Genomic DNA, 13,445 nt, shown 5'->3' on the forward strand with positions numbered 1-13,445 from the left:
GCACCCCAGATGTCTACTTTAACTCAGTCCTTGGAACCAAATAGCCTTACACAGGAGTCTAAATCTATTAAACATCTATTATGTGTTAGATGCAGAATATCCTTTGTTTCATTTAATCCTCACAATTCTTACATCAGAGGTGAAGAAACTGAGGCTGAGAGGTGACTTGCAGAGGTATGTCTGATTCCATGTTGTCATGGAATTTGGGGTTAGGGGGTGGCCTGCGGAGGAAAATGTCCTGTTCTCTCTAGAGGCCCCTGTGACTTGCTGAGTCACTTGCTGCTGTCTCACCTGTCCCTGCCAATCTCTAGGAAAGGAATGACACTGGAGAGGCAGAGAGGAGTGACCGCAGAGACAGAGGGGCAGGTGGGCCGGCCCATGGCGGAGGCCTCGCTCCCACAGCTGAGGGGAGATGCCGAAGTCACGCCTTGCCCCACTGTCCTGGAACTAGAGGAGCTCCTGAGGGCAGGGAAGTTTTCTTCCAGCCGCGTGGACGAAGTTTGGCCCAACCTTTACATAGGAGATGCGTGAGTGGTAGCTGACTGAAGGGATAAGGGGGTGGAGACAAGGAGAGACAGTTCCTGGGATCTTCACCAGAGATGGGGGTGGGGTGGGTATAAGGGCAATAGTTCTTCTCTGAGCTTCCCAGCCTAGGGACTTTCTCCAGGACCCCTCTGTACTGGGGACAGTGCAGTGAGCAGGTGCAGCCACCAGGGGGAGCAGAGACTTTGCCTGCCTGAAAGAAGGGAGCTCCCAGAGGTTCCCGGAGTCTTCTGGCACATCCAGAACAACTGGAGGATCTGGGGCGGGGTAAGGACTGGGGAATGGTGATTTGGGGTATGAGATGAGCTGGACAGAGAGCTTGCCTTTCCGGTTCCAGCCTCCCTCCTCTGGACACAGAGTGGGTGAGGAAGGCTGACTGAAGGTGAATCAGGGGAGGTGTCACCTTTAAATATTTGCAGATTAGAAGCAGGTATGAGGTAGTGGCCAGGAGAGGCCAGATATGCATGGTAGGGCATGGGGCAAGAAGGGAGGTGCAGCTGGGTCCCAGGGCCGAAGCAATCCTTTTCCTTCCTGTCCTGGCCAAGGCAAGGGTGGATTGCCTCAGGGAGCAAAGAGAGGCTAAAGCTAAATCCCTTGACCACCAGCTCCCCTACCAGAAAGCTCCTATGGGGGGGCTGTGAGCCGCAGACCCCATGGTTTCCTTCTGGCTCCTTTTGGACCCTAATGGATTCATCGCTCTGAAGCAGGGGTCCAGACAAAGCCTTCCTGGACCTCACTGCTCCCCTTCCTCCCCTCCCCAGGGCCACGGCAAATAACCGCTTTGAGCTCTGGAAGCTGGGCATCACCCACGTGCTGAATGCTGCCCATGGGGGCCTCTACTGTCAGGGCAGCCCTGACTTCTACGGCAGCACTGTGAGCTACCTGGGGGTGCCAGCCCACGACCTCCCTGAGTTCGACATCAGTGCCTACTTCTCCTCTGCAGCTGACTTCATCCACCGTGCCCTCAGCACACCCGGGGGTAAGACTTGGGGTCTGAACCCATATCGCATCCTGCTCAGTCATGGGGGGATGTCCAGTTTCCCCTTAAACATCAGTGTCCTCACACCCCTAGTTTTTAAAGGGCCATCAGGTTTTTAAAACTCTCTGCTCAGTGTTCCAGCACTTTATCCAACAGCATTGCTTCACAGATAGGGAAACTGAGCCCTAGAATACAGGTCATGCCACGAGCTAGGAGCAGCCCTGGGGCTAGAAGCCAGGTCTCCCAAACAACAAAACAGTTCTTTCTGTATCACTCAGCCTTGGGACATTGCTATCTGGTACCTAGATGTCTGGCTTCTGCCCCAAAGTACTTCCGAATGGAAAAAATCTTCTAATACCAGGGGTACAACAAAGGAGCCTGGGGAAGCTGCTTCATGTTCATCCTGGGTGAGAGCCATGTCCCTTGCCACCTGACCCCGGGTGAGCCAGTGTCTTCTCTGGACTTCAGTTTCTCTGTGTCGTGGGAAAGACAAGACTATGGCTCATAGCACTGTTCAATCCAAGGCACTCTAACATTCATTTTCCTTCACCATTCATTCACCAACTATTAACTTCTCTGTGCCAGCTACGGAGCTAGATACTGGGAATCCACACTTAGGCAAGGCAGGGCCCCCGGTGGAAAGAAAGTCAAACTGTGAAGTATTACAAGCGCTACTCAGATGAGTGGGCAAATGTGAAGAGCAAAGGGAGGTGGGGTGGGGGGGACTTCCCTCTACAACTGTATTCACCGGGCCACATGCAAAAAGGATGAGCTGCTCTGTGATTCAAGTGATACCATGAGTGGTCAGGAAGCCATGTCTCAGCCAAAACCTGACAAATTAGATGTTAATCAGACCAAGAGAAGGGGAAAACTTTTACAGGTAGTTGAAATAGCATGTGGTAAGGCTGGAGGCCAGGGACCATGACAGCTTCAAGGAACTGAAAGTTACCCAGTGTTCCTAGAGCTGAGAGTTGGGGGGTGGGGGGACAGCCTGAGGTGAGGCTGCAGGGTCAGCAGGGGCCAGCTCACAGAGGGTCCTGTGAGCCACGTTGGGGAGTGTGGACCCCATCCCAAGGGTAGGCATAATAGGTGCTGGTGTGCCCATTTGACAGAGCAGGAAATGGAGGCCCATCCATGCTGAATGATTTACTCAGGGTCACAGAATATACCCAGGGCAGAGGAGGGAAAGGAACTTGGGTCCGCACCTCAGCCCCTGGGCGGGCTGGTGGGTGGGAAAGGGTCTTTCAGCAGGATGTCTTTCTCAGCCAGGGTCCTGGTGCACTGCGTGGTAGGGGTGAGCCGCTCTGCCACGCTGGTCCTCGCCTACCTCATGCTGCGCCAGCAGCTGTCCCTGCGTCAGGCAGTGATCGCCGTGAGGCAGCACCGATGGGTCTTCCCCAACCAAGGCTTCCTCCACCAGCTCTGCCGGCTGGACCAGCAGCTGCGGGGTGCAGGCCGGAGCTGAGGGGCCAGGTGAGGGTCGGGCAGGGCGTGAGGGGCCGGGGCTGGGTACAGTTTGCAGTGAGAGGTCAGGTGAGGGCTGGGCAGAGGGCAAGGGTACGATTGGAAGTAAGGGGTTGGGTGAGGGCTGGCAGGGGACATGGACGGGACCAGTTCAGAGGTTGGAGATCAAGGCTGTGTGTGGCTGGAAGAGAGGGTTGAAGGGGGCCTGGCCCGTTCCCCAAGCTGCTGGGCTCCCCTCACCAATCCAAGGTCTCACCTAGGCCTGGCTGAGGCACCCCTCTCCTAGGACCCTCTTCTCCAGCCCACCCAGATTCTTCAGACCCAGAGAAGATGGAAAGGCTAGGAAGGAAAGGGGTGGAAAGCATAAAATGGAAGAGGTGAGGCCTTCCAACCTGGTCCTAATGCTGATCTGTCCTGCCTCCTTGGCTGAAAGCCTGTGGGGCTCACCTGAACCCCACCGAGGCAGCAGCACAGCCAGTCCTGCACCTGAGGGCTGTCTGGCCCTTCCCATGCCTCTGCACACCCTCCCCTCAGGTCTGGAACCCAGCTCTAGGGAAAAAGTGTCCTGCAGCTATTGCTCCAAGCTTAGTTAATTCTGTCAGCCCTGAGCATCCGTTCCCACCACAGGGAAGGAGAACAGGTGCTCCTGCCGCCAGCCATGACCTCCTCGCACAAGCCCTGCTTGATATAAAGTTCTTCTGGCGCCACGCCGTTCAGTTCTCTGCCTTGGACCCAGCACCCCACTGTCTACCTTCACCCCACCCAATGTGATCTCAGAGACCTACAGAAGGCCCCTCCCTAACCTCCCTCCCTCTCTGGTCCTGGGGACCCTTTAGGACATAAAGGTTTCCCTGAAGTCTGTCCATTTACCTTCTGCCTTCCTCCTGTTCCCTGTTCAGTGCATTTGGAGGAATAGCGCCCCGTCTTTAAGCTGCCTAAGGGGAACAGATCCCTAATACCTCCTCTTCCCAAGGCACCTGCCTCCCGCCAGAGGCCCCAGCGTCCCCAGCTGCCCAGTAGAAGGAGTTGGGCTCCCCTAGCAGCAACAATGCTTCTCAGGCTCCCAGCCCACAAATGGTTGCCAAGGTGCTGCCGCAATTTCTTTGGCGTCAGCTCTGTGTTTTCCTCCAGCTCAACGGAGAGGCAGGGGTGCCTCTTTCTGGGGTCAGTGGCTGTGAGGGTGCCAGATTGTGAAGGAGCTGCAGAATTCCTACTGCCCTTCTTCTCCCATCATGCCCAGGCTGGAACTGTCCCCAACAGCCCATCTTGCTCACACTCAACATCCCCACCAAGGGCCATCTGATGGAAGATTAAGCCTCCAGAGCTGCTCTCCATTCCCCCTATCCAGCCTCCAGCTCCTGCTACCCATACTGCTCCTTCCTTCATCTCTCCTCAACCCTGACTTTGGCTGTGCCCCACCGCTGCCAGGTGGGAGTGGGGCACTGGCCTAGGCTCTCCTGGGAGTTTGAAGAGCAGCAGCTTCCTCCTCCTGCCAAGACCTTCCCTGGGGCATGGACTGAATCTCCCCCTGCCCCCACACATAAGAGGTGGTTTTGTCTCTGAATGCACAGCCAGCCCAACCAAGGGGAGCGTTTGAGCAATATCGACCCCTTCCCACATGCTGTCAGGACGATGAGCATCTTGGCGTCAGGGATTAGGGCAGGATGGAGGGCGAGGTTTAGAGTTTGGGGATGAGTGTAAAGGAAGAAAATGAGGGTTGTAGCTGGCGTTGGGATTAGGCCTGGGGTGAAGCTGGGCGGGAAACTGTCGTGGGGAGTTCTGCAGGTGTGGGAGCCAAGAGGCGGACAGGAATGGCATGTTCCCATCCTGCTCTCTTTCCTCTAAACAAGGTTTGGGAACCTGGGAGAACAGCAAATCTCTGATCATGCCCAATCATCCCACTTCCGCGGCCTGGGGCCCTAAAATACTCTGACCTCAGCCCTCAGCATCTCTCCCTTCGGGCAGCTAGCTTTGGGAGAATCATTTGGACTACAGCATTGCACAGTTACTGGGAGTGCATCCAACAGCTGGAGCCCCAGGAGTTGTGCAGTGAGCAACCTGTGTGACTGTACACAGCAGCCCTGGGGCTGGGGACTCTGAGAGATGAGGGGGCTTTGGGGAGGTCATCTCCCTCCATGAGCCCTGGGCCCCGAACTTGCCTCATCTCTCTCGGCACCCGTACCCACTTGACCTTACACAGAGGCTCAAGGCAGAAGCAGGCTTATCTGACAGCTCTTGTCCCTGCCCTGATGAGTCCTGGCCAATCTGAACCATGGTTTACCTGCCTGTAACATGGAGCTCATCTCTCCCCCAGAACTGGTCCTTACTCCCTGCCACAGGGCTCTGCCACTTTGCCACCCTGGCGCTGGCCCTGCTGGTGCTGCTGGAGGCTCTGGCCCAGGTGGGTACCCAGAAGATGGTAAGAGACCAGTGTGGGGTCTGCCCTAGAGCCTGCAACTCCATGTGCTTCCTCCTGCTGCCTGCACCCCCTCTCAGCCACTGTCTCCAGTTCTCACAGGTGGGAAGGGGCTCCTGGTTGAGGCCCCTCGGGCGTGTGATCTGGCTGTTCTCTTCCCTGTCCCCCTCAGGAGTGGGGGGACACGGGAGGGGGGATTCTAAGCATTTATGATGGCCCCTGGCCACGGCCGTCTCCACCAGCTCTCCCCAGGGCTCAGGGAGCCCCAGCAGGGGCTGAGCCCTAGCTCCCTGGAGCTCGGGCTTCAGAGACCCCGTGGAGGCGTGGCTACGTGGCTATGCATACGTCTGTGTGTGTGTCAGTCATCTGGGAGTATGAGTGGGGAAGGGTATTAAAGTATGGGTATATGAAGAGAGTCTCTGGAGAGCAGGGAGTGTTCTTAATAGGCCCAAATCCAAGGTCCCTCACTGAGCCGTTAGCCTTGGAAGGGAGTTTAAAGACCATCTCACTGGCCTCGAGGAGCAGTGAGGCCTGTGCAGGAATGTCTTCTGGGGGAGGGAGGAGCTTGGCAGAGGGCAGAGTGGTTAGCGGACACACAGCTTCTGACTGAAGGCCGGGCCTGCTCCAAAGACCTGCTCTGAACTCCACTTATATCTCTGTCTGCCCCCACTTCCCTCAGCCTGAGTCTTCTGGATCTTTATCCTGGGCCAGTCCTGTAATCCTCAGCTCCCAACCAAGGGCCCCTGGACCTGGCTTGTGATGTTGGCAGTGCGGCCAGTGTGGGTGTGATCTGGCTGTTCTCTTCCCTGTCCCCCTCCATGGAAGATCCTTGTAGCTTTAACTTTCTGCCCACGCTCCACATCACCCTTGAAGGCCAACCGACCTTTCAAAATGGCTTATTCAGTCTTCCTTCTTCCTGCCTCACAAGCAACATCCACATCCACACATACCACAGGCAGACCCCTGCCAGACTGCCTCTACTCCCAGCACGGCCAGGTGCCTGGCTGGGCTTGGCACTGACCATGCCAGGGGACCAGTGGGTGAGTTGGGAGTGGCAGGGGGAGGCCAGAGGAGGGGAGCAGCACATCATGCTTTATAATTAAACTCCGATCAAAAAATAGAAACAGCATCAAGCGTGCAGAGACAGGCGGCTGGAAGCCGGGAGCAAAAAGTGCCCGTCAGAGAAGACCTCAGCCTGGGCCAGATACCCCCACAGGTGGGTGAGTGCACCTATTTCAGGGGGGCTGCAGAGCATGCTGGGTAATGAGGGCCAGGACACCTGTGCCTGTGTGTGTGTGTGTGTGTGTGTGTGTGTGTGTGGTGGGGGGGTGGTTTAGATCTGGGGAGGGACTGGGTCAGAGATAGAGGCACAGACAAAGCAGAGTAGTCAGAATGACCCGGGCTTGAATCCTGGCTCCCACGCCTATTGGCTATGTGACCTACGGCATAGGGGATGATAATATCATCTGCCTCATAAGGGTACTGTGCGGATTCAGTGAAAAAAATGTAAGCATTTAGCTCTGATACACAGTACGTCCTTAGTTAGTGGTGAATACAATAATTATTGCTGGACAGAGAAAGAAAAATCAAGAAATACAAAGAGTTAGAGACCAAGCCTCATTAGCCCATGGGATATGGCTGAGTCTTGAAAGGGAAAGAGTAATAATGGTGATGATAATAATAGGAAGATGCACCATTTATGGGGCATCTACCAGGAGGAAGACCCCGTGGGAGGTGCTTTGAACATTTCTTATCTCATGGAATTCTCACAGCAGCCCCACTGAGAAAACTAGCTCAGAGAAGACTACACAGAAACAAGCTCCAGACTTGAGAACTCGGCTCAGGTCCGCCCTCCTCCAAGGCCTGCACACAGAGTGCAGAGCCCCAGGCAGCTCACCACAGGCCACCCGCCGGCCACCCTCCCCAAGGCTTCCTTCACCAGACTCCTCACTTGTCCTGCCCTGAGATGTCTAGCCCTAGCTGTCCTGTGGCCACAGTCCCTGTGGTCTACCTTGGGGGGAGGAGGAGAAAGCAGGGAGAGTGAACAGAAGGGAGGACCAGGGGAGCACGTCTGGAGCTTCAGGGAGGAGGTAGATGGCAGAGGCCCCCTGCCCTGAGGAGGCCTGGGCCTTGGCCTGAGGCTACCGGCGTGCTGGGTGGTGTGTTGGGAGGCTGCTGGAGGAGCACAAGCTCCTGTGAGAGGCAGGGAAACAGAGGCAACCGGGGAGCGCGACACAGAGAGGCACCAACAAAGGCAGAACACAGGTGTCTGAACTTGTAAACAGCAGCGACTCAGGAAAACCGTTGCCCACAGAGGCAGCTGCTCAGCTTAGGGAGGAGACACAGGAAGGTCGCAGGAGGAGTACCAGAGGGAAGGGGGAGAAGAGTCAGGCCGGCCCTGTCCCTGCTGGATGTTGGACCCAGGCTTCACCCTGCGGTGGCTGAGGAGATGCGGAAGGAGGTGTCAGGCGGGGCACTCGGCATCTAGGTCTGGGGATGGCGGAAACCAGGGGGCTGCTGCAGCCACCAACTCCCCTTCTTTGGGTGTGCCCGGAGCTTGAAGGATGAGTCGCTGGGTGGGGGCTAGACCTGACCTTGGCTGAAAAGGTGGGCTGGACCCTTGTGGGATAGAGCAGACAGGTAGGGGGTACATCCATGAGCATCAGGTGTGAGGTCCAACGTGAGGCCTAGCAAGGGGTACCCCTAAGTCCGAGGAAAAAGCCCCCTTCTCCAGACCTGGGCCTAAGCCCCGAAGAGGCTGAGGCGTGAGCCAGTAGAAGAGGCTGAGCCAGTAGAGGGGTCAGCCCTCATCCCTGATCCCTCTACTGGCTCCTTCTCCTCCCAGGAGCCTCCAGGAGGAGTAGGGACAAGTTCTGTCTCAGCTGGAGCCTGGCTATCCGCGCCCAGGCACCGCGGGGCTGCAAGGCACCAATTGGCCACTGGGTGGCAGCCTTACCCCACACCAAGCTCAGAGGCCTGCAGCGGCGCCTGCCAGACTTCCCAAAGCCCCAACGCAACCGACCTGGGGCTCCTGCAGGCCCAGCTGGTAGCTCCAGCCCAGTGTGGCTGTTGGACTCTCCCCACTCCAACACAATACACTGTGCTGTACCCTGTAGTTTTTGCAAACCCAGGCTCTCCTCTCTCATTCTCAGGTCAGACCCTCCAGAGATTCCTTAAAGTCAAGCAAGGCCAGCATCTTTAAGTTGAGAAAGAGAAACCGCGGCCCAGACAGGAGCAAAGACTTGCTCTTGACCTCGGAATTAGCTGTGGCCAGGCTCTCCCCGCTCCCTCTAAAGTTCTCTTCCCACCAGTTCACATAGCCTCCCATCTCCATGGGGAGTCCCAGGGCCAAGAGCCTTTAATCGCAAAGAGACACCAAGCAGAGAGGGGTCCGGGCGTTTGGAAGGTCTGCACTTCAGTCAGCGGTGGCCTAGGTCTGCTCTCAGGCCCCACCCCCATGGGCTCCAAGGGGAGGACCTGGAATTCTAGCTGCTTCATAGCGTTTGTGTTCCGGGCGGAACCTGCCCCGGCCCCGTTCCGCTCTTGTGCTGAGTCCTGTCCCTGCACCCACACCCCGACTCCCAGGCCCAGACCATGCCCTAGGTAGGTGGCAGGCAGTTCAGCCTGCCCTGAGAGGTCACAGTGGGGGATGGAAGGGAAAGCCGGGCCTTCGCTTCCGCCCTGCCCTCCCACTGCTCACTGGGTGAGCTTGGCCAAACCGGTGGCCTTCCGGGTTCCTGTTTCTCTTCCTGGCCCTGGCACTACCTACCAAAGAGCAAAGAAGTTCTTCCCAGTTTGTACCTTCCCTAGTTACTGGTTGAGGGGACCAGGGACAGTTAGCCAAGAGAGGCACTCCTTCCAAGCCCAGCACCAGACCCAGGTTCTGGTGCCACTGACATTCCAGCTCTGCAGGGTCTCGGACCCCCTCAGCCAGCTGACTCCTGACACAAGCCACCCCACCTGGGTGAGGCCTGACCTGCAGCACTGGCCTGAGTCATGCGGGTAAGGAAGGAAATCCCAGGGCCTATAGGCAGATATGGAACAGCTGCACTAGGCTCCCCTGTAGAGACAGATGAGTTAGCGACCATTCTCTGGAGTCCCTGAAGGTGGTAACTCGAACGCTTGGGGACGGAACTGAAGGAGAACAGAACTGGACTGAAAGCCCGGCCTTGCTCCTTAACAGCCATAAGACTGAGCATTACTTAAAAATTATTCTCTGTGACCTTCACATTCCTGCTTCAGCTTCCTCCTATGTATGATAGGGACCTACCATGCATGAGGTACCAGGCCCCTAAGAGGCATTAGCTCATTCAGTACGGAAGTGTTAACAAATGTCAGTTCATAGCCCAGGCCCCTCCCTCCAGAGATGGGCTCTGACCTTCAAGCACCTGTTACAGGGATGGGAGTCTGAGGACCAGCCGTGGAAGTAGCGGAGAAGGGGGCTTGAGATGAGCTGCCCAGTTGGCAGGGGTCTTCCTAGGTGCCCTCTGAGGGCCACAGCCATCTGGAGTCCCCACCCCTACGAAGTCCCAAGTAACCACAGACTTAAGGGGTGGGGTCTGCACTGACTAGTTGTTACAAACAGGGAACTCCAAGAACCCCTTGAAAAAAGCTTCCAACATCAGGGGCCTCTGGAGAGGGCAGGAGAGAGGGCTTCCCAGCTCCACAGCGGTGACGAGGGGTTGATTCCCTTGTTCCCTGGGGAAAGGCCTCAGCCCCAGCTGAGCTGGTTAATAACCTCATGTGAAATAACTGAGGCCCTTCTGAAGCATCCTAGTGGCACCTGGGCACTGCACCATGCCTGGGCCTCCCTGTCAGCTGGACCCACCTGCGGGGAGCCTGCCCCTCGCCACCACAGTTTCCACTCTGTTCCAGGATGGACTCGCTGCAGAAACAGGACCTCCGGAGGCCCAAGATCCACGGGGCAGTCCGGGTGCCCCCCTATCAGCCACCCACGCTGGCCTCACTGCAGCGCTTGCTGTGGGTCCGTCGGGCTGCCGTGCTGAGCCACATTAACGAAGTCTGGCCCAACCTCTTCCTGGGAGATGCGTAAGTACGATCCACAGTGGGTGTTGGGGAGAACAGAAGGGGAGCCTCTTCCAGAGCCAAGGGGCAGAGTTGGCACCCTCTTTGCCTCCAACCATCTCTTTCCACATGTTTATTTCCTTTTACACTATTATTACTTTGTGGAAATAGAACACACCTAAGAAAAGTACACAGAGCATAAACGAACAGTTTCACCCCCCAGGTCAAGAAATAGGACATTAGTTGTGCCTCAGAAGCCCCTGTGGAACCCTTCTCATCATAACCCTTTTCCCTGTAGATAATCATTGAGTATTGAAACAATAATTTCCTTGCTTTTCCTTTTAGTTTCGCCATTTGTGTTAGTTTTGCCTATGTTTTAAAGTGATAGGAATAGAATCATATTGTGTATTTTGTGCCTGGCGTCATTTGCTCAAAATTGCGAGATTCGCCGACATTACGTGTAGCTATAGTTCATTCATTTTTGGTTGCTATATATTATTCGTTTGTATGAATACACCATAGTTTATTTATTCTATTTGAGTTGTTTCCACTTTGGGGCTATTATAAACGGTGATTCTAGAAGCTAGTACATGTGCCTTGGGAACACACACGTTTCTCTAGGATGTATATATAGAGTGGAATGTGAGTCATTTTCCCCAAAAGTTTTCTTAAAATTTAGAACATATGGATGAATATATGTGGATTTTATGTTTTCCTTAATATTTAGAAAATATAGATCAATATCCTATTAACAATAGGGCAAATATGTATCCCCCCTACACACACAGATAACCAGTAATAAAATCCTTGTTGACTTTTTAAAAATGCATACAAAAATGGTATCGCTTTATAATCCCATCTTGTAATCTGCTTTATATAGAAAACTTTTTAAATGGAATTGCATTGCACAGCATACTTTTAAAACACTTTAAAACAATGTTCTGTTTTGTTATCCTCCGTTTTTCCCAATATAGCACCAACACCTTTCTTGGTTCACCAGCATCTATCTACCACATTTTAGTGGTTGTGTAGTATTTCATTTAGCTATACCATAGTCAATCTTCTTTTATAGGCTATTTAGTGATTTTTTCCCCACTTTTTCTCTATCTTAAACATTAGATCCAGTTTACATTTGTCTGTGAGCACACTTGGGATTCTTTAAGTTCCTAGGAGACCTGCTGGGGCAAAGTAAGTGTACATTTTCGAGGCTTCTGATGCCATGTGGCCGACCTGCCTTCCAGAAAAGTTGGGCTGAGTGAAAGGGAGTCTTGAACTCCTACTAGAGGAGCCCCTTCACCCAAGCCAGTTCACTGGTTCCAGTCTACCCTTGGAGGAGGATGGCAGAGGAGGCAAGGGGGCAAGTTCCAGGCCAGCCAGAGCTGACCCAGTGAGCTCTACCCCACCTCCCAACTCCCCCCGTGCCCCTCCCCCCCAGGTACGCAGCCCGGGACAAGAACAAGCTGACCCAGCTGGGCATCACCCACATCGTGAATGTTGCCGCAGGAAAGTTTCAGGTGGACACAGGTGCCAACTTCTACCGTGGAATGCCCTTGGAGTACTATGGCATTGAGGCTGATGACAACCCCTTCTTCGACCTCAGTGTCTACTTTCTGCCCGTTGCTCGATACATCCAAAGTGCCCTCATCATTCCCCAAGGTCAGCTGCTGGGGAAGGCACTGGGGTGGAGGTGGGGTGCAGGCAGGGTCTGGGGCTATCTACTTTTCCAGGAGCATGGATGGTGGGGTCCTTCAGCAACCTCCCACCTCATGGGGCTCACTACTACCATTTAGTGAGCATCCCCTTCAGGGACACCCTGGAAACCAACAATCATAGATATAACTAAGGTCCAGTGTGGTCGTCGCTTGGTAAGAGGCCAGGTGTTGGGCAAAAGGTACAGGACCTAGAGAAAACTGCTCAAGAGCGTTTGCTAAGATGAGGCCTCAGTGTAGAGCTGCAGGGGCTGGGGAGAGGGCAGAACTGGGGGGAAAGGGAGGGAGGTGGACACCCCCTGCAAACCCAGGGGACTCCAGGAGTACTGACTCCCCACCGTGCTAGAGTGGCAAGGGATGCCAGAGGAGGCACCTTGCACCAGGAGAAGGGAGTCCCGCTGCTAACCTTCGCCCTGCCACTAACTTGCTTTGTGACCTTGAGCGAGTCCCTTTCCTCTCTGGGCCTCAGTTGCCCCATATGACAATGAGGACAGTGTCAGTACTCCAGGATGCTGTGATAGGTGGGCAGAAGCATCCTTGTTTCCCTAAGGGGCAAGCGGTGTGAGAACAGGTAGCTGATGCTAGGTTGGGTCTCCCCGCAGGCCGCGTGCTGGTACACTGTGCCATGGGGGTGAGCCGCTCTGCCACGGTTGTCCTGGCCTTCCTCATGATCTGCGAGAACATGACGCTGGTGGAGGCCATCCAGACAGTGCAGGCGCACCGGGATATCTGCCCCAACTCAGGCTTCCTCCGGCAGCTCCAGGTTCTGGACAACCGACTGGGGCAGGAGACGGGGCGGCTGTGACCTGGTGGGCAACCAGGAACCCTGACCCTCCAGCCAGCATGGCCCACCCAACCAGCCTGACCCTGGGGACCTTGCTTCCAGTCACCTTGAGATGTAAATAGCAAGTGGGGGCTTAGCTGAGGCAGAGGCAGGGAGAGCTGGGTGGTGACCTTTAGCAGGTGGATCTCCCTGACCCAATCCGAAGATTCTTTATGCAGAAAAGAGTTCAGTCTGTCTCTATAATAAAAGGTTCATCATAATAAAGACAGGAGACCTTCTGGTGGTTTGTGGGGCAGTGGTCACGAGGCTCCAGAAGGCTTGCCAGCCCATGATGGCAGCCTAGAGGTGGAGTCTGAGTCAACTGTCTGAGTAAAGACCAAAGTTCAATGCATCACCATCCTTTCCATGCCCACCCTGTATCAAACACCGACTATCAAAACTCGCTGTGCACAAACAGCATCTCCTGAATCCGGTCAGTTTTTTCACTTTCGTTCTTCTTTCAAAAAGGACTGACTAAAGTCACAG

At 55.0% G+C, this 13,445-nt stretch overlaps 1 protein-coding gene across 6 annotated transcripts; it reads left to right on the forward strand.

Annotated features, from left to right (window-relative positions):
- Nucleotides 1–1,381: 1,381 nt before the first annotated feature.
- On the forward strand, nt 1,382–13,184 carry DUSP13B (dual specificity phosphatase 13B). 6 transcript variants are annotated; one of them, XM_067710448.1, is made up of 8 exons: nt 1,404–1,522; nt 1,801–1,929; nt 2,788–2,995; nt 5,301–5,504; nt 6,524–6,618; nt 10,278–10,451; nt 11,863–12,083; nt 12,739–13,184. In XM_067710448.1, exons 2-8 carry the CDS (start codon nt 1,829–1,831, stop codon nt 12,939–12,941), a joined length of 1,206 nt encoding a protein of 401 aa, XP_067566549.1. In that variant the 5' UTR covers nt 1,404–1,522; nt 1,801–1,828; the 3' UTR covers nt 12,942–13,184. The 6 variants fall into 6 exon arrangements, with proteins under 6 accessions (XP_067566550.1, XP_067566552.1, XP_067566551.1 ...); XM_067710449.1 differs by lacking the exon at nt 1,801–1,929 and having other exon boundaries at nt 1,382–1,522; XM_067710451.1 differs by lacking the exon at nt 1,801–1,929 and having other exon boundaries at nt 1,382–1,522; nt 5,301–5,387.
- Nucleotides 13,185–13,445: the final 261 nt, after the last annotated feature.

This window comes from Pseudorca crassidens, chromosome 16 (genome assembly GCF_039906515.1).
Source record: "Pseudorca crassidens isolate mPseCra1 chromosome 16, mPseCra1.hap1, whole genome shotgun sequence".
In the NCBI taxonomy this organism is placed as follows: Eukaryota; Metazoa; Chordata; class Mammalia; order Artiodactyla; family Delphinidae; genus Pseudorca; species Pseudorca crassidens.

Coding starts and splice junctions, on each gene's coding strand:
- DUSP13B (XM_067710448.1), top strand. CDS start 1,829: ATGTCTGGCTTCTGCCCCAAAGTACTTCCGAATGGAAAAAATCTTCTA. Junction 1,930..2,787: donor CTGCTTCATGTTCATCCTGG/GTGAGAGCCATG, acceptor TGTCTTTCTCAG/CCAGGGTCCTGGTGCACTGC. Junction 2,996..5,300: donor GGCCGGAGCTGAGGGGCCAG/GTGAGGGTCGGG, acceptor TCTCTCCCCCAG/AACTGGTCCTTACTCCCTGC.